This window comes from Nomascus leucogenys, chromosome 3 (assembly GCF_006542625.1).
Source record: "Nomascus leucogenys isolate Asia chromosome 3, Asia_NLE_v1, whole genome shotgun sequence".
In the NCBI taxonomy this organism is placed as follows: domain Eukaryota; kingdom Metazoa; phylum Chordata; class Mammalia; order Primates; family Hylobatidae; genus Nomascus; species Nomascus leucogenys.
The window spans coordinates 145,305,701-145,329,643 of NC_044383.1; the positions used below are offsets into that span (position 1 = coordinate 145,305,701).

The 23,943-nt window shown below is 44.9% G+C and overlaps 1 protein-coding gene across 2 annotated transcripts in view; it reads left to right on the forward strand.

The window, feature by feature from the left end:
• The window catches only part of FNDC1 (fibronectin type III domain containing 1), a 102,062-nt gene that overhangs the window by 26,455 nt on the left and 51,664 nt on the right, over positions 1-23,943 (forward strand). Inside the window, exons 2-5 of one of the 2 annotated variants that reach the window (XM_030803979.1) lie at positions 1,787-1,981; positions 4,348-4,434; positions 4,866-4,934; positions 19,289-19,495. In XM_030803979.1, coding sequence (XP_030659839.1) covers positions 1,787-1,981; positions 4,348-4,434; positions 4,866-4,934; positions 19,289-19,495 — 558 coding nt within the window. Of the gene's footprint in view, positions 1-1,786; positions 1,982-4,347; positions 4,435-4,865; positions 4,935-19,288; positions 19,496-23,943 lie in introns of those variants that run through there. The other variant, XM_030803984.1, reaches the window with a different exon arrangement.

The window sequence follows — 23,943 nt, forward strand, 5'->3', positions numbered from 1 at the left end:
GATAAATGCAAGGTATCACAGAGAAGAACAATGAACATATTTATAAATTGCTCTTTTCATGTGTCAGTAATAAAAGTAAATCATGTTCTGGCCTAGGTAGCTGTGTACTGATTGAATCACTAGTGCCTGGTAGAAAATGTGACAGTATTTAGGTTTTACAGTTCTCACAGTTTAGAATGTCTATTCAAGATCTCACTTTTCTTGAGGGAGATTTGCTGTAAAGAAAAGTGCGATATGTATATTCATTCATTTATATTCTTCCTTGGGAGAAACACTCAACCATGAGCTTCCATTTGTAGTTTTCGGATATCTTGTTTTGCTTCTACACACCTTTTGATCAGTGTGAAATGTTGGATTCCTGGGAATGATTTCTGCTGAAGTTGCTTGTAGGTAAGGAAAGGTAAATGAAAATTAGAGAAGAGTAACCACTATTGCTAATTTTAAATGCCTAGAAAATGATTGGTGTCTTCATAGTCTTCCCAACTCAAAATTTCCCAAAAAGCATGAGGCTACTTACCTGTGATTGCTCCCTCACAGGTTTACAGGAACCTCATCTCTGGAGTTGTGGGGGGGGGAGTGCTTTGTAGATTTTTGTCCATACCCTAACATCATGCTTCTGTCTCCAGAATAGACATTCTTTCTCTAACGCTTCAAAATCCTCAAATTCATACTCTTCTTTCATCCCTTGAATTTCTCTAAGGAGTTCTCTCCCTTGCTCATCATTTTACTCCAGAGGCAATGGGCAATTTTGGGAGGAGTGATGTGTGTTAGAATTATCTATGCTTATTCTGTTCAGAATTTTCATCCAATATTAAAATCATGTACTAACTCACATATGTGTCGTCACTAAACATGCTCCTTTTCTTTTCTTCTTCCCTGAGACTCCAAACGCGTTTTTCTTAAAGTTACTGTTTAAAGGTTGTTGGTTTTGTTTTTAGGTTACTTTTTTCTTTCTTGCAGCATGCTTTACTCAATAGTCAGTTTCAGTTCCAGGTTTGCCCTAGATTTGACTGTTGCTTGAATATTTCAGACACATTTATATTACGTTGCATTACAGTATCAGTTACATAGTGAGTAGAGAGATTTTGTTTGACAAAATGTTATGTTTCACTTTAGTAATTTTGAAAATGAAGTGAATTTCTTTGGAACCTCGTAAGTCAAGATAAAAAAGTGATTGTACTTGGTACTAACTTGTTTTTCTTCTGGAACACAATATGGAAACATTTAAATTAGACATATGCAGATAGAACCAGAGTTTTACTTGCCCTTTAAGCTGTTGATGATCTTGGTTTGTTTTCTTTGTGGAAATGAATGCTTCTGCTATCTCACTTAGAATACAATGGATATTTTTCTTAATCAGGACAGTTTTATGCTGTTCTCTCAGAGATGTTTAAAGATTGTCCAACTGTATCACACAACATACTAATAACTTATTTACTATATAAATGCTACTGGAGAGTATGGCAAATTACTAATTTGTTATTCTGTCACTAGCAAGACAGTGTAATCAAGCCAGACAATGCTAGAGTTTATATTGATTTATTTCCCTTTTGGTTTAAATTTACCACCCACAATTATCCAAAATACACGAAGGCCTGTGGGTTTGGTCTATTTGTTTTGTAGTCATACTGTAATGCTGTGCAAATACATGACTGTCCTTAAAGTCTTTCAGATCATACTGATTAAACATCATTTACTGTTTGCCTAACAATATCAAAGAGGATTTAAAAAATTCATTTTCCCAATCTGTTATTGCCATGAGTTGATAGTTGCGCTGTTTACATAGTTGACCACCCACTGAAGCCAAGGCACGTGAAACTGCTGTCCACTAAAATGGGCCTGAAAGTCACGTGGGACCCACCCAAAGATGCTACCAGTAGACCTGTGGAGCATTACAACATTGCCTATGGGAAGTCACTGAAAAGTCTTAAATACATCAAGGTGAATGCGGAGACATACTCCTTCCTTATTGAGGATGTGGGTAAGTGACACTCTGATCTTGTTCCCAGTCAGAATTAACTGTGCACCAACATTCTCAGTTGCATTCTTAGGATGACTGTGAGATAACCCATGGCTGGGCTCAAGGTCCTTTATGGTTCTTTGGGATTGGAGAGCTGAGTTCTGAGATGCTTGTCGGAGGCTGCTGTTCGACAGCCGGCGTGGGACACTTGGGCTTCCCCATCCGTGCATGTGAACTCAAGTATTCCTGTTTCCAAAAGGATGCAGCAGATGATTTTTAGCTTCTGAATGTGCTTTCAGAAAGTAGACTGATCCTTTTTTGCTTCATAGAAACTTGACTGCTAGACAACTGAGTGGGCTGATCTAGAGACTTCGAACTTATATGCCATTTTATAATCAGGGACTGAGCAAGTCATATGTCCCTGTAGATGTGGAATACATTATGCCTAGCCACGTCTGGTTAAAGATGTAACACTTTGCCCCATTTAAATTTGATTTTAACTTGATTCTGGAGGTTTGGAATATTTGAGATCTTGCCTCAATATATTTTGTCTTATAAGTGCAAATGTAGTTGGTTTTGGGCTTAGGCTTCGAGCTGCCTCTGAATCCTCTGTCTTCTATTTTTGATTCCAGTAACCTAAAGCCCCATTGATTCTTGCACCATGTCATGGCCCAACATTAAGATGGATCATAAGGAAGGAAGAGAAGTCAGCATTTAGGAAATAGGTCTCCTCTTGTGCCACCTTAGCACTTTGATCCTTTAGGGGATCATGGGCTCCTCAGCTTTAGTCCCCTGACCACAGCTGACTACACTTACTCCTTCTCCACCTCCTGCATTTGGCATCACACTTCTGGGTAACAGAGCAGAAAGTGTATAAAAGGGAGATGAAGGAAGACAGACTCCCTTCCTCATGGCTTCAGCTAAATGTCCATTTCCCTTAATCTCTTCCACATCACCTTGGCTCCCCAAGTCCAGCTGTGAGGTTAAATGGAGATTCTATCAGATCAAAGGCATGAGCGGATCATATCTGCTTGCTCAAACCTTGCGTTGTTATGATGGCTGCAGAGAAGAAAAACATGTGAAAAGAGAGTCGTAGAGCTCACTGAAAAACAAATAGTATCTCCCAGATGACTTTCTGATGAGTTAACTGTATGGGTATCAAACACATGTGGATTAAGTTTCTTTGAAATACAAACAAGCTCAGAGTAAAGAGAGAAAGTGTCTGGCAAAGCATGATTTTGCATTCTGCTTGACCCCCGGGCATTTCCCAATTAGCCTGGTGGGTCGTGCCAAACCCTGAATGCCACCAGGCCCTGCCACAGTGAGACAGAAGTCACACCAGTCTTGATCACAACAGGCGTCCCAGGGGGCATCAGCCAGGCTTCTGTTCATGGGCCTCTGGCTTGAGGACTGTGTGAAGTTTTGTTATAGTAATGCTCCCTACTTTGAGAAATGTCATTGTCATTATGACCTTTGACAGAACTAACCCTCGCCTCTCCAGCTCTCCTCCCCTGAAATACCCACAGACTTTCATCTCTTCAAGGAATTGGCACCCCACTTACCTGTTACAAGAGAGTGATTCATTTTCAGGAAACCTAGTACTTAGTAGGGTTTTACTTTGCAGAGCTACACGTTCAGGGTGCCCTCCCCCGTAACACGGGTCTTCATTTCCTTTCCCATCCCATCAACTTTAGGAGCTCAGCCTAAGAGACCTCTGCTACTGGGCCTTGACCCCTAGATGAAAGTCAAAAAGTGAAGCCCAGTTATGTCAAGATCAGCATTTCCAAGACTCCAGGATATATATATTTTTCTAGCTTTTTGTTGGAATGGTCAAAAACAACATGCAGACATAGTAAGGGGAATATTTTATTGTGAAAAGGAGAAAATTTCATGAAGCTTTATGTATTGCAGTGAAGATTTCCCATGTGCTACATTTTATGAGTTACATTGACATTTCTTATTATTTTCTGGAGATTTTCATTTGGAGCCTCTAATGGGGAAAGATTATTAGTAGTGACTGACAGTGTATGTTCAAACACATATTTAGTGGACAAGGAGTTCCTGTTTCCTACATGAATTTCACATTAAAACCTTCAAAAGCTCTTTTTGTTGAGTGTTGATGAATCCAGGTTTATAACACATGGCATGTACCTTGTATGAAATAAAGTTTATGTTCTTTGGGTCATGTGTTTTTCAGTTGCATGAGAAGAATGTTAGTGATTTTAATTTAAAAAAAGAGACATCTATCATTATGCTTGTCACTGAATTTGGATTTTTGTATTTGGTTATAACTGGTATATTGAAGATGGTTATTCTTGGTTAGTGAGTGAAACTGTGTCATTCTTGGAGATGTGAATCGGTGGCTTGATATGAACCGTATGTTTCAGAGCCGGGGGTAGTGTACTTTGTGCTGCTTACGGCAGAAAACCACAGTGGAGTGAGCCGTCCTGTTTACAGAGCTGAAAGCCCGCCTGGTAAGTCCTATCTAGAATCAGAGGCTGTAGTGTTGTTACTTAGATTGGGAGAGACATCCCTTCTTGCTTCTTCCAGTAAATATAAATTGAGAGTTATTAAATAATTTTTGAACAAGAACTTTTTAGACTTGTATAGCAAGCTGACAGATTGAAAAGTCGAAGAGACTTATCCTTTCTTTTAAAATAGTTTTAATGTAGGTTATTAGCATTTCATCCAGACATTTTGGATACTTGCTAGAGTAAACCATGTGTAAAAGACCTAAAATATGTATTGTCTGTAAAGCTGAGGTGTCGAGTCACTAATATGGGCTGAGCAGATCCTTTTGAAGATTGTTGAAAAGATCATTTAATTATACATTATGGATGCACTGTAATGTGGAAAACCCAACAGTCCTCATTTCTAACTATCAAGTTGCATTTCCCTAATTTAGGAGGTGAATGGATCGAGATTGATGGTTTTCCCATTAAGGGTCCAGGACCATTTAATGAAACCGTCACAGGTACTACTTCCTCCTTCATGTCAGATTCATGTTTTCACTGAAGCATCGTCTCGCAAGAGAGTTGTGCTTCCGTCACACACATGTGCTCACAAACCTTCACTGAGTTCCCATCGCTAAACTAACACACACGCCACACAGTCTTGGTCAATCTGTTCTGCACCTGATGAACTCGACTGTAACCAGTGTTGCTTATTGTTCACCATTCTTTCATGTTCTCACGTGGGGAAGTGTCTGTGTCTACATCTGGGGATATTGTTGCCCTCTTCATAGGCAAATATGGTGGTTGAGATGGCAGTACTGATCAGATTAGGATATTTATAGCTCTTCTACCAGTGAATCAATGAATGGGGTCCCCCTAAAATAGTGGCTTTTATGGGCTAACATGTTGCTTCAAGTCTTGCTTTTTTCTTACGACCTTGGGATATTTTGTGATATGTTAGATGACCTACCTTCCATCTCTGCTCCATATTTGTGTATCTGTCTGTTTTCTCATTTGGATGTTGATGTTGTCTGGTCATATTGTTTTACTTACTGAGAAAAGTGTTGACATTTCTTGTGTGTTTCTTGAATATATTTAATTGATGGTGAAAAAATCATGTAAAATGAATGCAGTTATTTCAGAATGTGGTTGGGTAATATCTCAAAAGCACTGTGGTGAGGAGCTATATTTTATTTTCATGTGCCATGTGTTTAAATATATCAATCTGGCGTTGTTGTTGACAGGAAGGTGAGTATGATGAAACCAATGACACTTATCTGCTTTTCAGACCAGATTTGATGGTGTAGGCGGTCTTCACAGTGCACGCTATATGAAAAGGGGGTGGAAGAACAAAACATCAGAAAAGAAAACTGGCTTTTGGGGAGAGACTAAGTGTTCTTGTTTGAATGACTATGAGGTGTTGCAACGGGAATGTCTTGTAGCTGATTTGAGAAGAGAGAATGGAAGTTGGAAGAGGGAAGTAAGAATGAGACATGGACTTAGGAGTCATGCTATAGGGCAAAAGTTGAAGTAGAGAGCTCATGAGTGGCTGAGGATTAGCAGAAAGAAGAGCAGGAGGCTGGGAATCAAACCATGGAAATACTGACAGTTCAACAAGTTAGTACAGCTAGCAAGTGTGCAAAAGAAGAAAAGATGTTTATTTTCAGAGGATGTTTACCTCTGAACACACATGTAAACAGACACGTATGAACCTTTTACTGATGGATGTTTGTGCCTTGCATTTGAATCTTATATTTTGTATTTTAAATAAGCGTTTTATTTTTACATCCTTCCTGATAAAGTTTTTTGAATGACAGCAGCTTTAGAACAAGTGATTTTCTTGCTTTTTCAGAAGTAGTTAATTTCTTATGCCCTCTTTAATAGTGTGTGTGCACATATGTGTATGACCTTTCTGAGTAAGTAAGCAGAAACCCTGGGGACTAGGGATCAGACAGCCGTGTTCCAGCTCATTATTGGTTGTATGTATTGTGAGATTATTTAACTGCTCTCTGCAGGAGGCTTTGCAGGCCCTGGTTGCCAAACCACTCTGCTATAATACATGATATTTCATTTGTCATACATGGTGATTAAAAAAGATACCAGAAGAAACTGCTGGCTCAAACCACTTGAAGCATATAATATAAAGCAGAACTTAAAAAAACAAAAACAAAAACAACCTAGGAATATCCAGAATGCACAGACTAGGTTAAAGTACTTCACAAATTACATTTCATTGTTAATAAAAAATAATAATTTATGTGAAATTATCAGTAAGTGATCACCATGTATCTATACCTTTTGACAAGGCTTGGAAAATATGATCTGCTATTATTCCGAGAAATTGTTAAATATATTATAATTTTGTCAAACAAAAGAAGTATTCAGAATTCCCTGTCTTCATTCAAAGAGGAATTTGCCTTCAAAAATGCAGACATTAGCATGGGCACCTGGTGTAAGGCCCAAAGGGATTCACTTTAGTGCTTTGACTGATAGGGTCTCACGTCCTTTCTGTGTTTTATTAGAAACCAGAGGAATATCCATTCTCTTAAGCTGCTAGAAACAATGGCTGCAGTTCTGATTCCAGAAGGCCTCCTTTTGCAGGCTTACAGCTATCTCAATTGTTTTTACCTAAAAATAGGACTTTAATTATTTAATTCATTTATTACAAGTGGAGGTCTAGGTGTTAGAGATACAAGCTAGACAAGGGATCACCTCAATGAAACTTATATTCTAATGAGAAAGAAAGATAAACAAATATGCACAAAACGATGCAGATAATCTATTAATTTGCTGGGGCTGCCATAACAAAATGCGGCAGACTGCGTGGCTTAAACAACACAAATTTATTTCTCTTGATTATTGGGTCTAGAAGTCCAAAGTCCTGATGTTGGCAGGTTTGATTTCTCCTGAGGACTCTATCCTTGGTCACCTTTTTGCTGTGTCCTCGAATGGCCTTTTCTTTGTGAACATGCATCCTTGGTATCTGTGTGTCCACATTTCCTTTTTGTAAGGTCACTAGTCAAATTGGATGAGACCCCAGCCTAATGGCCTCATTTTAACTCACCTCTTTGAAGACCCTATTTCTGAATATGGTCACATCTGATACTGGGGTTAGGACTTCAACATATGAATTTGGCAGAGGGGGCACAATGCAGCCCATAACACAATCATAAATTATTTTAAAAATAAGCAGTACTGTAATATAGAATAAGCAGATGGGAGTGACGGTTTGGGAGCCTAGGAGACCCTGGTAAGATGGTGGCACCAAGTTGAGATTGTAAGGGACTGTGAGGGTGAAGCCATGTGGGGAGGAGGAGGAGGACCATGCCAGAGAGTCCTGGAGGTTGGACAAGACTTAAACAATTCCCAGACTGGTCAGTCGTCCAAATATGAAACCTCTCGGGACTCAGGAAATGACAGGACAGAGCGAGAATGCAGCGCCAGGGCAGCAGTTTTGGCTCCTCTTGTGTTGCTCATCTCACTTCTCCCAGCTGGAAAGCTTTCTTTGTACTTAATGCAGAATCCCTCTTGCGGGGATGGAAACCTGTATCCTCTTGTTCTGTCCCCAGGGAAGAGATGTCACAAGTCTGTTCATTTATTGGAATACCGTTACGGAGCTTTTCTGCAGACTTCTTTTCTGCAAGTTGTTTTGGCTTTTTTCTGTAACAGGATCTGGGTAAACTGGCAGTGCAGAGCCAGGCCCTGGGGGTCAGGACAGGGACACAGACACGTCCCCACTCTGCTGCCCGCCAGCCTAGGGCCTCAGCCCAGCTAGTTAGTCAGCTTTTGTCAAACTCTTCATCTGGGAAACAGCATTAGGTCCTGGTTAAGTATAGTTCTGAATATGATCATATCTATGTAATCATTTTTAAGGTTTTTCTAAAAATCAAGTCCTCTGTGCTTTTCTCAAGTTTTGGAGCCTAAACTAGGCCTAGTACTGAAATCAAAGTCTAATTTCTGCCTCATTTTTCTTTACATTATGTTTTAGTTCACGATGCTTGCTCATTTTTTTGGACAAATGATAGCTTGGACTCAAGTTCAGCATAGAGTCCACGATTACTCCTTGGCCATTTCCAGACGATGTTGCATGACAATCGCTTATGGACCAGACATTCCCTTATCTTGGTCACCCACTGACTTCTGGGTTGCTCCCTAAATCCAGCACCTTCAGGCATTTGGCGCATAGTGGGTCTCTATTCCAGGCATCCATGTCAACGACCCATTTGATATTCTCACCTCCTGGCTCTAACTGCCACCTCCCCTCATGGAGTTAAAGTTACAGATAGAGTTGATCCCTTCCAAAATCTAGACTCCTGGAATCCCCATCTGATCACCATGATCTCACTTCCTCAATGCCCTCACGTCAGAAGCTTAATTTCAGACCATAGTAGACTTTGGACCTGTAGACCCTTCCCAGCTGCGGGGTCTAGAAGCTGCCGCTGTCCTGTTTCTTCTTTACTTTATCCAGGTCCCATCATTCCAACCACACTCCACATGCAGGTCTGCCCCCGTCATTTCAGCGGCCTCACTGCTGGAGCGCTGCCTCTGCTCGTCGCTCTGCCAGGGCCCCCAGCTATCGAGCTTTCTCCGCCTGCCATGCTGATGGCTGGGCTTTGTGAGACAGATAAAGAGCTGAGCTGATCTGAGTTAACAACGGCTTGTCAGAGCTGGTTTTCTCACTTCACCCAGGCCCTCAGTGCTGCTTGGCCACTTCCTGATTGTCCTCACACAGTTTCCTTTCTTTATGCCACAGTGGCTAGTCCAAAATGTCACCACTGTGCTCCAGCCCATTTCCTGGCCTGGGTTCCTTTCACTTCTAGTAGGTGACTTGCTTCCTGCTTCCCTGGGGGGATGAGGGTTTCAGCTGACATTGCTCCTCTCCCTTCTTCTCCCTCCTGAACCCTCACTGCTTGCTCCCCTCCTGCTGGCTCTAAGGAAGGGCTGTTGTCACCTTCTCTTTAAGGCTGACTTCATCTACATCAGTTTATTGGAAAGCATGGTAGACCTGAGGGCAGATCTGGGGTGGGATTCATCTTTGGATCCCTCCCAGTGCCTGGCTCAGAAAGTTGATACCTACTGTTGAGCTAATTATTTGACACCGAAACAATGAAACTATGAAAACACGAAAAACCAAAGTTTGACATTGTAAACATTTCTTATCCAGCACTCTTTTCATGGGCATATCTACAGATTGGTGGGATATATCTACCCCAGACTTGTATTTTGGCCTTTTCCGTCAGTATTTCATCAAAATGAGCACCAATTTTCAGGCATATGATCTTGCCGGTTTATTTAAATATGACTGATGTGGAAGTTGAAAACTCTAAACCTAGTGTCTTGAGATGGCTCTCTCTCCAATCTGCTAATTCAAGAGCATAATTAATCCACCAAACCATGATCTCGACACTGTTCACCTCTGAACACCTGTCTCCAGCTCCAGGTTCAGGCCCTGACTAGCCCTCAGCCATCAGCAACCCCTGTCTTCCAAGTACCAGATTTCTCAGCTATGAAATGATGGGATTCAACAAGAGGCTTCTAGTTCCTTTCTAAAAACTTCCTTAGGCATCGAAGTTCTTTCTAAGGTTCCCAGTTTCCTTTTAGTTTTGAAATGTCATGAATCTATGAGGCTGAGTGGACTGATTCCACTTTTAATGAATGATGCTAAGCTTTGTGAGCAGCAGAAAACCATTTGTCATACTGAACAAATGGCTGTTTTCCTATTTCTTTACCCTACTTTCAATGTTTCAGGTCAGTGCATTCAAACATCATATTAGTGAAGGAAGAAATGATAAATTGTAATTTCTGCATTTTGAGAATGTACTTAAACACACCAAAGGTACACAGAAGAAAGACTCATCCCCAGTGGCAACACTGGAAAGCACCTCTCCCAGGGCCCCCTTGTTGGGTGTCCTCCCCTCTGTTTGCAATGGCAGAATTCTGCCGAATGAACCAGTGGAACTGGCGATGTCAACTTATTTAAACTGACATGTGTCATTGGCACTTGGTGCAAAAGGTGCCGGCACAGTAAACCAATAGGCAAAGCAAGGGCTCCACCAGATATTTCTGCAGCCAGGCAGTGGAGCTGCTGGGCACCAGCCTCATGCTTAACATGTACCCCAATTCAAAATCAAGGAATTAATTATGAATCAAAGACTGCCTTCTTTCCAAGTACAATTTCAATCAAAGCCTTTGGCCAATGGGGAATTAATACTGTCTGTGGCATTACTTTCACAGTAGCTTTCTCATGCAATTATTAGTTTTATTTAGCGTGCACTTCACAGGGCAAAAGTCCATGGCCTGGAAGGTGAGCTCCTCAAGGGCAGGGTGCTTTGATTTACTCATCTTCTTATCTCCAGAGCCTGGGGCAATTGCACAGTGGGTGCTCAGGAGACATTTGTTCAGTGGAAATGCATTTGGCCGTTGCTTCTGCCCCATACCTGTGCTTGGTAGAGGAGTGGGCATTGACAAGAGTGTTGACAATAGCTGGAGCTTGGATGTTGTAGAGGTGCCTGTGAGAAGATTGGGGTCACCTCTGTCTAGTTCAACGTTGATTCAGGGGCTTCTGGGCAAGCCAGTTTGTTGAACTCAGATTAGTGCTACCATTAATCAGAGATTCTATTTCTTGCCTTTTGCTACTTTGAGGGCCTGGGCAAAAATAAAAGATGTGTGCATCTGTAAACTGGAATTCTTTGGGCTGGCTGGTCTATGAAGATGAGGTGTTTGCACAGCCAGATCCATGGGCTGTGGGGTGGCCTGCCCACTACTCCCTCCCAAGGAAGTTCTACCCCAGAATGAGCCCTTCCATCCTAAGGGCTTGGATCTCTTTATCTGAGTGCTCATTTCAAAGCTGCCTCTCATGTTAAAATATAGCTAGACTTTGCTAATTGTAGAGCCCATTCTTTAGGTAATAAAAATGTGGGAGACAGAGGTTTGTGTGAGAAGCTGTTTGACTCCATTTAGTCAGATGTCCCTGGGGAGAAGCAAAGGACTCAGTAGTCCCTGCTGGCACCGCCCCCCCACCCACCCCAACAGAAATGCCATGGAAGGGAGGCAGGAAAGAGCTAGCTGGCCAGAAAAGAGATTGACTGGGCACAGCCTTCTCCTCACTTTGAGCTGAAATCACAGGCATTTCATGTGGGGATGCAAGCAGTGGGGGTGACGCCCTTTCTTAGGACACCAGGACGTGTGCTTATTTCAGAGGCTGATGAGCAGCTGTTCCGAGTGTGAGGGGCGGGGGCTCTGGGAAGGTGGGAGATGGGTGGTCCCTGCCTATGCGGCCTTGCATGAAGCGCTTGCCTTCAAGTCCTGGACTTGCCTTCCAGTCCTGGAAGAACCTACGGTAGTTTAATAAAACCTAATACTTCTGATGAGGCCAGCATCTTGGGGTTCAGCTGCTGCTTTCTGATTGATATCTGGGCTTTTCTCCAGATGTCTGCGAGAAAAAGAGGACAGGTGTGGGTCTGTGATACCTCTGAGAGGGGAAGCAGCTTTTGTGGGATCCTTGCAAATTCAGATATTAATCCTGAAAGGAAGCACTTTCTTTTTAAAGTTATCAACCTACTCATATATTGTAATTGGATCTTTCATTTGCAAGTGAAGCCAATGTGTGTGTGTGTTGGAGAAGAGTTAAAAGTTGAAGTAAACAATAGCCGTTCAACAAAACAAGGTCTTTGATTGCCAGAAAACAACTGCATTACTTACCATTCTATTCCCAAAGGAAACACATATCAGAAGAACTTTAAACTAAAACAAACAACCCCCGACAAATCAAAACTTTTTGAACTGACCTCTGGTGTTAAATTTTCCTTAGAATATTTAACACTCCTTCTCTTCGCTTAGAGGCTATGAAGCCATCTCTGTGTTATACTGTGGGGATTCAGCCATTAAGATTGGAAAAAGATTATTGCTTTCTTTGCTTTCTGTGGCCCTCATGAATCCTGTAGGGGAATGGCTAAGAACTAAAGCACCATGAGATGGATCTAGAGTAGATGCTTCTAATGACTCTATACACTCACGCCAATAATGGAGGAAACTTTCATATCCAGTCCCCGAGAGAAGCTGCCTGATCCTTCCACACTGTGTTGGTGGGGATTGGGCTGGGGATGGGGAGTGAGTGGGCTGGGCTCAGGGTAGGGCTGACCCCAAGCTGCTGTTGCAGATGGCACAGCGATGTCTACATCAGAATCATGAGATGGCTGAAGAGAGCAACTGGTTTTGGTCTTCTGGGTCTAGAGATAAGCTACGGCCACAAATGGATCACAGAGATTCTAGCCTTGCCTATGCAGTGGTAGGATAAGGGAAAGATTCCCCTCAAAAGGCTTATGATCTATACAGATTGAGAGCCATATCCACGCGAGCAACTGTAGAACCTCTTAATTCTTGTGGTCGTGGGAAGGGCTTCATGGCCATCCTGTGTAGAGCTCTTCATTGTCACTAATGCAGGGGATGACCACTGTCTCAGGGCCACTTGCCATTCTGCAGCCCAGCACAGCCTCAGACCTGTACCATGAAACTAACGGCGCAAAGTAGGTTTTATTGAATTCATAGCACTCCACAAGGGTCAATACCAAAGTCAGCTACTGACTGACATTTTGGGTGACATCCTGAAGCCACTGCCATACCAGTGATTCTCAGGGCTTCTCAAACTGGGGTCCCCAGAACTTGGGAGAACGTGACACAACCAAGATTCCATGAAGGCATAAGGTCAATGGGCCATGTCCAACAGGGAGAATTTTCCTGATGGACAGGCATTCAAATGTTATTTTTAATTTTTTTTTTTTTTTGAGACAGAGTCTCACTCTTCTCACCCAGGCTGGAGTGCAGTGATGCGATCTTGGCTCACCGCAACCTCTGCCTCCTGGCATCAAGCGATTCTCCTGCCTCAGCCTCCTGAGTAGCTGCGATTACAGGTGCCTGCCACCACGCCCAGCTAATTTTGTATTTTTAGTAGAGACAGGGCTTCTCCATGTTGGTCAGGCTGGTCCCGAACTCCCGACCTCAGGAGATCTGCCCGCCTCGGCCTCCCAACATGCTGAGATTACAACCGTGAGCCACCATGCCCAGCCTACTTTTAATTTTTAAACAAACACCAAAATATTATGGAGTAGTCTACAAAATGTAAATGCAATTTTGAGATAAAAATGAAGAATAAGAATGAATTTCCACACTCCAGGCTTCTGGGGAGGGGTTCATTCTCTCTGCTGTTAGAAAGACTTTGGTGAGAAGTTGGAAGAAAGCTTAGTTAAGAGACAGTGATTCAGCACTTCTTCTGTGAAACAAACAACACAAACTCTTTGAAATGGAGTGGCCCTAGGATGGCTTAAAGAGTTTACTTTGCACCTGAGACAGTCCTGATGGATTTAGGGTACCCCAGTTGGGGGCATAGATGCCGGCAGCCTTGCACCAGCATCTGACAGCAACATCCCTTTCTTAACTCCATATCAAGTGGCATTTCCTGGGGCTTCCTGATTTGATGACACCCAGGATGTCAGGCAGGATCCCGGAAGGCAGGAAGCCAGAGTCTCTGAAATATTGGATGCTTGCTGTGGGCAGCAGAAATCTCGAACTGAAAGTGGTGATGTTGTCTGGTTTGTTTCGAAAGTTAGTGTAAATGCTTTATAAAGGCTCTTTGGGCTTCCATGATCCATGACATTAATAATTGGCATTGATTAGCTCAGGGGAGATCAAGGTCCTTTCTCTTTCTTTTTATTTCTCTTTTTCATCCTTTTTCCCCCTGCTTTTTAAGACCTCTTCTCTTCTTCCAACCCCTGAAAATGCAGCAAGAGTTTACTGACTGCAGGGGTTGGCCGAGGGGTGCTCCTCTGGCGTCTCTGGAGGAAGCAGGGTGTTGCTGTCCTTAGTGTGCTGGCCAGATGCTTGACTCTTCATCAGGCGTCTTTCCCAGAGCACTAGACACTTACACATTTAAGAGGAATAGTGCAATGAGCAGATCTTGATGGGACAGATGGCGCTGATGCCCCCTGAAGAGCAGTCAGGTCCTTGGGAACTGTGCCAGCTTCTCTGTAAGTGGGGCACATGCATGTCTTGCCAGGGCGTCCTGGTGCTGCCCACCACATCCTTTACCAGTGGGATTTGGGAGGCACCAAGAGGACCTTCCCCTGGAGAAGGCGTGATGCTCGTGCCACACATGGCTACTGGTGACACCAACTCTGCAACCAGCATGAGCTTCTCAACAAGAGCTGCTAGGGAGAGAGCTAGGGCTACCGATCTGACAGATGGGGTACCAATTCTGGCTTCGGCTTCCTGCTGTCTTGGTTTTGAGATGTTCCCTTAGCCTTTCTGAGCCTCACTTCTTTGGTCGGCAGATGGGCTGTGATTGGGTGACTTCAAGGATGGCTGCCAAGTGCCCTTTCTCCTCATTGTTAACTAGCTGGGCCTAACCAAATATCACAGAAAACCAGTACATAGTTATAAGTATTGAGGCTGCTTATGGGAGAGAAAATATGGCATTAAGGAGGGACTTTACAGTAAGTATCGCAAATATTGGGTATGCAGAAGAAGAGTACTGTAAATCAATTTGAAGGTGTTTCAGGAGGGTTATGTGTCAGAACTTGCACAGGAAGAACGAACTTGTGGTGGATGCAGGCTGGGGAGGCGTTTGCTGGAGCTCACCAACTTTGGAGATGTCAGGCAGCACCAGGCCTGGGCGTGAGCTGGGGTCAGGGAGTTCAGATGCAGAGTGTGGCCGACAAAGCTGATGTCCTGCCCCCATCCAGCTATCAGCAGCTGACCTTCACTGCTCCCGGACACACATTCCCTCCCCTTTCTCTGCTCCCTCTTTCTTCTTCCTCTCAGGCTTCTCACCTCTTCGTTATCAAGCTTCTTCATCAGGAGTGTGCAGAAGGCCTGGTCCTGATGGAGTTGGGAGGCCAGATGTGTTTTCACCTGGCCAGGTGCTTCTGGTGCACACTGAACTTTGAGCACCATGACTCTGGCCTAAATGGCTGGACACCCCCTGACCCCCAACCCCCGCGTGCAGATTGGTGTCCACAGTTGTACTGAAGGCTGGTGCTGGGGATGGTGGGTCAGCTGCCTGGGGTGAGGTGGGTATTTGAAGGCCCGTGAGCATCAGGCCTGCTCTTTCAGGTCACAGGGATAGAGATCAGGACCATTTGTGAAGTTGGTGGTCAGCGCAGTGGGGTGTCAGATTGGTCAGTGGGACAAACCAGACAAATTGAGGCTCTTCAAGGCTGTAGATGGAGTGAACCCTCACATTCTGCTGGGAAGCGAGCACGTCCTGCCAGGCAAGACCTGGGCCAACAGAAAGTGGCCACCAGACAGCTGTGGTCATGCATTCTTTTACACCAATGAAGAGAGGGATTTCGAGTCACTGATAATTGCTAGATGTTGATGAAGATGAATAACGCTCTTCATCTGGCTATAGGCAACCTCATATTTGAAAAGATTTTCAATGTAAAGGGTCCTTGGCAATAAGCCCTCTCTTTTGCTCACATTTGGTTCTTTGAAACACTTTTTTTTTTAGTGCCCCTGTATGCAAGGCATGGTGGTAAGCTCTGTGGTACATTCACGGCTCCCATTCTGAAGGGGGCTACCCACTCAGGTAGTGAATCTAATAAGTGAGGGATTTCATTTTTGTCAGGGCCACAAACACAACTAGTGTGCTTAATCCAGCATATGTCAGGTATGGCACCGAATGCTTTACATGGTTATATTACAAAGTCCATATGCTGTGCACTGTTTTACAGAAGAAACTGAAGTTCAGAGAGAAGTCTAAGCCACATAGTCTGTAATAGATTCGATTCAGACTTTGACTTCAGAGTCTATGACTTCAAGCCCCATTCAGAAGCTACCAAGTTTAACTAGCATAGAATGGGTAAAACTTCATATTGAATTTTAGATTTTTTTCTTTGTAAAAAGAAGAGATTTTGATTCTGTACAACTTCAGAATATTTGCCAATTTGCAAAGCCGGTGGCACAAATCAGGAGAAATACTTGAATCCTGTCTGGTTTCTGAGGTCTACTGCAATCTGGATGGTAATTGTTTCACCCGGGGGACCTGCCAAGTGGGTGACGTATAATTAGTTGCCGCAGGTCTTCTCTTATCAGCCAGTTCTGAGTGCAATTCACCTGATTACGTTGTACCAAGAGCAGCTGAGGGAATGTGTCCAGCCAAGTTTGAAGTACATTCAGCGCTGGTGGATGCGAGCTCCATTACCCTTGGCAGTTGTGACTTCCTGTTTTCAAGATAAAAGACTTATAAAGATTTATTAGAGAATTTCAGAAGGCTTTGGTGAGGCTATCACATACAGCCCAGAGAAAACACTTAAATAGTTTAATTGCAAATGAATTTGAACCATATGGCTAGTTTTCTTAATATGCACATCAGTTTAAAAGAGGATTACCAGATGATCTGTAAAAGATGTTTGATGGTATATATAACCCAGAGTATTAAAGAAAGGAAATTTTCAAAATACTTGAAAAAAAATGGGGTTGGTTTTTCTAAACACAAAGATTTGAAAGAGAGACAACTGTGTTTAGAGGGAGGACATTCTCACTTCACTCTGGCAATTACCGAGACAGCCAGCTCCATGTTGTCTAGGGAACAGTTCTTCCTGGGTGGTCTTTGGTGACAGTCCTTCTCTTGTCTGTTTGCTACCTGCTGAGAATACTTTTTGTTATATGTAATGCCTACTGGGCAAGGCAGTCATGTGTTTATACTCTGAAGTGAGCCTGTTGGCTCAAAACCCTTGTTTCACATTCATTAGAAGAGGTTGGGAGGTTGGTGGGATGGCCCATGGGGTAAGGGGGAGCTTAAATGAAAGGGGCATCATGGAAAGGGGATGAAACTGGGAATCAGAATGGCTGAACTCAGGTCCCTGCCTGGCCCTAAATAGCTATGTGACCGTCTGTCAGCTACTACTTCCCTCTGTGAGCCACAGTTTTCTCATGGGGGTGATGAATCTATCCTACTTACCTTGGAGCTGTTCTAAGGAAAGCTAGATGAACTATGTGAGAGCTTGCTGCAGAGCGAAACATTCCATAAAATAGGGGGATTGCAAGAGCCAGCCTCAGCCCTGTCCCCAAAGCTGTTCAGTGGGCCTGGTCTCATTCTAGGATGGACACCAAGGCCAGAGCCTGGAAGCGGGAAGCATGTGCAGTGAGCAGGAAGCTGTTGTCCCTGCTGTTGGGGTGTGTGGCTCATGTTTAGTGAACCTGGCATGGTGCAGGACAGAGCTACCGGCAGACACTGCAGGCAACAAGCTTGTACCATCTGTGACCAGGCTCCTTGTCCTTGGAACTTCACTCCTGACTCCTCAGGGACCCCGCCCTTCAGGAAATTTCAAAGACCTTTTAAAACATTTTTATTGCAGCTTATTACTGTTGAGTGTCAGGGATTGCCGAGTCAGAATTGGTTTGTCCTGGAACAGAGACCTGCCATCCTCCCCAGGGCCCAGCAGGGACACTGTGACCCGCAGTATCAGTTTCCATACCCAGACACATGGCTGGGAAGGTCTCAGGACTGGAGCAGAGCTCAGGGCAAAGGATGCTGTCTCTGCTCAATGATTAATGTTTCAGCTGACTCACATAAGACCCGTGTGTGTGTTCTCAGTAGATCTGCTCATTTTACTGGACTATACTTTTGGACTAAAAACAAACAAAAAAAACTTTAAAACAATTACTACTTTGATTATTGGGGAAAGTATTTGTTCAACATGCCATGGTGTTCTCTTAGTGGCCTATAGGAATGGGGTGCCCGGTGACTGGTTGGGTAGCTCTAGCTAATCTACAAGTGGATATTCCTTTTGGTTAGATTCAGGACGTTGGAACCAGGTGTCTGCCATTTCAGCATCTCTAAAGGCTATTGATTTATGTGTTCTTGAAGCGCATGCTAAATCGTGATATTAGATTTTGTTTTTATGTCTTAGTGTTGAAATGTTAGCCTAGCTGGGAATTTTCCAGTCTAATAAAATTAGTCAGAATTGGTGATGGGGTTAATGTATATATGGAGGAAGAATGATTGGGAATTAACTGCCTTACACAATTAAAGAGGTGCTCCTTAGCCTAACTGGATCCCTAAATGAGGGATTGCAATGTGGTTAGTGGCATATTCTAAAAGAGGGCAAGGTGGTAGTCACATGATCCATAACCCTTGTTTCCAAACATATCAGCTCTTATTTGATATACAAGCAAAATTTTAAACACTACGTATTGACCACCAGAATACACCGCTTTGGGAAATTTACAGTGAGGGCATTTCTTGAGATTAACTGGCTTAGCAAGAGATTTCTCAAAATTGATTAATGTAGCAAGTAAAAAAAAACTACAGACACAGAGGATAGCAACGATGGTGCAGCATGGCCAGGCTTTGTCTGGAGGAGCAAGGCTTAGACATGGAAGAAAAATTAGGACCCAAAATAGAAATCAGTTAGTGATTCATTGTAAAGGCAAGGAAAGCCCATCTTTTCAACATTACAGTGAAAAAGCTTTCTGGAGGAGAGTTATAAATAGCACATAATGTCTCTCTGCTATATTTTTATACTGACCTTTAGCTCTTGCCAGAGAATATACAGTTTTGGCCTAAAGGGGATAAAAGGAAATAGATAAAAAGGGACACTGTAAAACATCCAAGATTTCTGGCGGGCAGTCTCACAACATGGAATGTTTTATTTTAATTTCTTGAGACCTTTTGGTATGAAGCGTGGGGAGGAATATGTGGATAGAGTATTGATACCCTTAGGGGAAAAATGTCCTTACTAGAATTAGTTACCAAGAAATGCATGTTTGAAGCTCAGCAGCTAATTGTTGAGGCTCAGGGTCTGGAGACCTCATGTGCGTGATGGCAAACTCTAAGTGGTCTACTGTCTAACCACTCTTGTGTCCTGCCCTCTTTAAGAAAAGGAAGTGCCCAACAAGCCCTTGCGTGTGCGTGTCCGGTCCTCAGATGACAGGCTGTCCGTTGCGTGGAAGGCACCACGCCTGTCTGGAGCCAAGAGTCCACGCAGATCACGGGGTTTTCTCCTGGGCTACGGGGAGAGTGGCCGGAAGATGAATTATGTTCCACTGACAAGAGATGAACGGACACACGAAATTAAAAAGCTAGGTGAGTTTCCTATTCATTGGTATTCAGTGTTTCCATGGTCTTTGAGAACCTTTCAATATTCAGAAGCTCATTCATGACACAGCATTATATTTTAGTTGTAATGTCCACTTGCCAGGTGTTACAATGATTTCAATCTCTACTGTTTCTTCCATCTCCATCCTGGATGCCATCATTTTAACCTTTTGTTAGTGGCAGCCCCAGGCTGCCTTCCTAGTGCCTGTCAGTTGCTTCCTGATCCGACAGCACAGACTCCTTGAGTCAGGCCATTTTCCTGGACTTGAGAGTAGGGCTAATCTTGTCATCTTGGCTGTTTTTGTCATTTTGTTCTTTGAAGCTTTGTCTTAGAATCCCAGGACACTGGGCCTTGGGTCCCATTAAGATGAGACATGGTAGCCGAGTGAAACTGCAAGTCAGGCTTTATTAGGGTTCTCTAGAGGGACAGAACTAGTGGAATACACACACATATATAAAGGGGAGTTTATTAAGTATTAACTCACACAATCGCAAGGTCCCACAATAGGCCATCTGCAGGCTGAGGAGCAAGGAGAGCCAGTCCAGGTTCCAAAACTGAAGAACTTGGGGTCTGATGTTTGAGGGCAGGAAGCATCCAGCACGGGAGAAAGATGTAGGCTGGGAGGCTAGGCCAGTCTCTCTTTTCACATTTTTCTGCCTGTTTATATTCTAGCTGGCAGTTGATTAGATTGTTCCCACCCAGATTGAGGATGGGTCTGCCTTTCCCAGTCCACTGACTTAAATGTTAATCTCCTTTGGCAACACCCTCACAGACATACCCAGGATCAATACATTGTATCTTTTTTTTTTTTTTTTTTGAGAGGAAGTCTTGCTTTGTCTCCCAGGCTGGAGTGCAGTGGCGCAATCTTGGCCCACGTCAACCTCCGCCTCCCGGGTTCAGGTGATTCTCCTGCCTCAGCCTCCCGAATAGCTGGGATTACAGGCACGTGCCACCACACCCAGCTGATTTTTGTATTTTTAGTAGACACGGGGTTTCACCATGTTGGCCAGGCTGGTCTTGAACTCCTGAATTCATATGATCCACCCACCTCAGCCTCCCAAAGTGCTGGGATTACAGGTGTGAGCCACTGCACCAGGCCAATACTTTGTATCCTTTAATCCAATCAAGTTGACGCTCAGTATTAACCATCACACAGGCCATCCTCCCTTTTGTCCAGCCCCTTAGTGGGCAAACGAAGCACTGGCCAGGGAATGCTGATGTGAACCTTTGCTGTGACTGGAAGAGATTATGTGCTTATTCTGGCCTGGAGGGAGTCCTGATCCTTGCAGGCCTTATTGATCCATAAGCCTGGATAGCGGAGATAGGCTTGGCGCTCTGAGGGGCATGACTTGTCGACTTATCCCTCGGGCCTGATGCTTCCTGCTTGTGGAGATAGTGCCAAGAGCTGTCTCACCCTGCTCCCTGCTTCTCTCATTGGTGAGTTGGAAGGAGCATGGGGTAAGCATGGCTGGGCCCTTTCATCTCTGCCCCTCGTGGGGAAGCCGGGCCACAGAGAGCACACGCAGGGCCCAGGGCTGCTTGAGCAGAGAGCCTAATTCTGGGTTCCGTGTAAAGTACACTTGCCCCATGTTCTCCAGCTTGCTTCTTACTTACTGTCATAAGGCTTTCAGCCCCCACAAATGACTGTTCTGGCATTTCCTAATCAGCCCAGTACTCAAGCAAGGAAAACGATGTGATTTATTGGGTTTTCTGGAAGACTCCAGTAAGACCCAGGCTCTCTTCTCTTACCCGGAGGGGCCTCTTCCCTTACCTGGAGGGGCCTCTTCCCTTACCTGGTCTCTTCCCTTGCCTGTAGGCAGCGTCTCAGCTTCCTGCCCCGTGGTGTGGAGGCTGGAGGTGGGAGCGGTGGGGAAGGTGCGGGTGCTATGTGGGGATGCGCTGCTGAGAAGGCAGCCTGGCACCCATTGCGTGGCACCTACTTAGTCTTAAAAGGTAAAATCCTTCAGACAAGGAGGGGGATGGGCAGTGAACTGAGATGGATGAGACCAGACAAGGGCGTGGTAAAGGAGGAGAGGGGAGAGTTGCCTAGGAGGAGAGATGCCGGCCTGCACAGAGAGAAACAGGGGCTCAGGAAACAGGCAAGGCGGGCGCGGAAACAGAGCACTTGCTTGGACGGAAGCCCTGCGAGCCCACACTCTTAGGCGCTCTGAGAGCTCCTAACTCTGAGGAAGGCACAGCCATGCATTTCGGAGCCTGGATAAGCAGCTCTGTGCTCTTCAGGACCTCCGAGGCCAGCGCCCTGGGTCCAGGTGAGCTGACTCTACTTTGTGTGATGCGGGCCGAATTCTACCCCGCATATCAGCAGTTTGGATTTGATCTGGTGGAGACATTGGGTGGATGGTCACATCAGATCCCTTCCCTGATACAGCCTAGGACGTCCCTGTTCTGTTTGTCGCTGTTCAGCCACCTGCTGAAGACTGTCTTGGAGGAGCTCTGCTGCCTGGTGGGTGTTCCAGGTACGGGCTGGCCGCGTGGCATTTTGTGTGTTTACATGGTCTCCACATGGTGGCATAGGCAGCCGAGAGAGCCAGGCGCAGCGTCAAAGCCAGCCCAGCGTACGGACTCCAGACCTATTCAAGCAAAAAGGAGACCAGCCACCCCTCTGCTGCAGCAGCACGTGAAATGTCAAGGGAATGCAGGAAGCAAAAGGAGAAACTCTAGCGTGATGTGCTTTGCCAAGCATGACTTTAGCATTAGCAGCAAGACCTCGAATTAGAGACTCAACCCCCTGACGCCACAGAGTAATTTGTATACCCTTCAGTCATTCCTTCCTGAGCCACCCCTACATGGGTAAGCTGGCTGTACTTTGGTGATGCGGGCCAAATTCTGCCCGGCATATCAGCAGGAGAATAGAGTCCCTGTTTTTGCATCTCCGCTGTTGCAGGGGAGCCTTGTTTCAACGGACAGCTTGCTTTGTTCTGAGCCTTTCGGGAACCGCACACAGTGAAGTGTCACTTAGCATCGACAAGTGTTTCAACTGGCTGGATCTGTTGTTGTCGTTGTTTTTATTTCTTCAGTAGTGAACTGCTGGCTCACTGGAACATAGTGGAAGAATGTTTTTTGCTGCCTGAATGTGAGCAAATATTGGACCTGAGATTGGGGTGGGCTCCACTCCCCACCTGGGTGGACAGGACAGCCTCTTGGGCTTCTGGTTGAATGAGTTAGGTCTTAAATTTTCACACATAAAAAGCACTAGACTTGCTACCGTGAATGATGTAGGAGGTCACCGTGAGGAGGAGGGCTCCTGGAAGCTTGCCCCATCATGGGGAAAAGCAGGTGCAGGATGGGGCTGAAGTGGATTCTCCTCGCGGTGTTGGAATGGACCTGCTGTGTCATGGGAAGCCTGTCTACCCACTTATCCTGCATGGGATTTTTCAAGCCGTTTATACCAGAGAGGCCACAGAACCCTTGGTACTACAGAGAGTGGTCACGTGCTAAGGAACCTTGAGGGGTGGGCCTTATGTCCTGCAGCGGAGTGCCACTCTCCGAGCCACTCTCTGTCACTAAACACATCTTACTGGGCATCTCATGCATCAGACGCGATCCCAGGGAGGCACCAGTGTTGAACTGACTGTTAAAGGAGGCCCCGCAGAGAAGGTGGCATTTGGGCAAAGACTTGCAGCCAGAGGGGCTGTGGAACTGTCAGGGGAGAGGAGGCTGCAGGATGGGGAGCTGAAAGGGAGCAAGGGACTTCCTTCTACAAGTCACCAAGGAGCTGTGGGAGTGGGGGAGGGCATTTGTGCCGCATCCATTACAAACTTGAGGTCGGGAAGTGGGCAAATGTGGTGGCACTGACTGGGGGTTCCTGGGGTCGCTGGGCTGATGATGTGGGGGCCATTTTGGGAATTTCAGTTTCCCCTCTTTTTTTTTTTTGTGACAGGGTCTTGCTCTGTCACCCAGGCTGGAGTGCAGTGGTGTAATCTCAGCTCACTGCAACCTCCCCCTCCCGGGTTTAAGTGATTCTCCTGCCTCACTCTTCCAAGTAGTTAGGACTACAGGCACCTCCCACCATGCCCAGCTAATTTCTGTATTTTTAGTAAAGGCGGGATTTCACCATGTTGGCCAGGCTGGCCTCGAACTCCTGACCTCAAATGATCAACCCACCTTGGCCTCCTAAAATGCTGGGGATTGCAGGCATGAGCCACCTCACCCGGCCATTTCCCCTCTTTATCCAGTAATCAGGGGCACAGAAAGAGGTCATCTTGACACCATTGCATGTTCATCATATCTCTATGAGGAAGAGACAGCTTGCTGGGTGGCCGTGGCCTGGTCAGCTCTGCGCCTACCCCTCTTCATCTGCAGTTATTGAGAGCCAGGCTTTGGTGCCCTCAGATCTGGGTGGGCCTGTTTCCTTCTCTGTGAAGTGAAGACAACAGCAGTAGCTTCTGCACAGGGCTTTGTTAAGACTCAATGA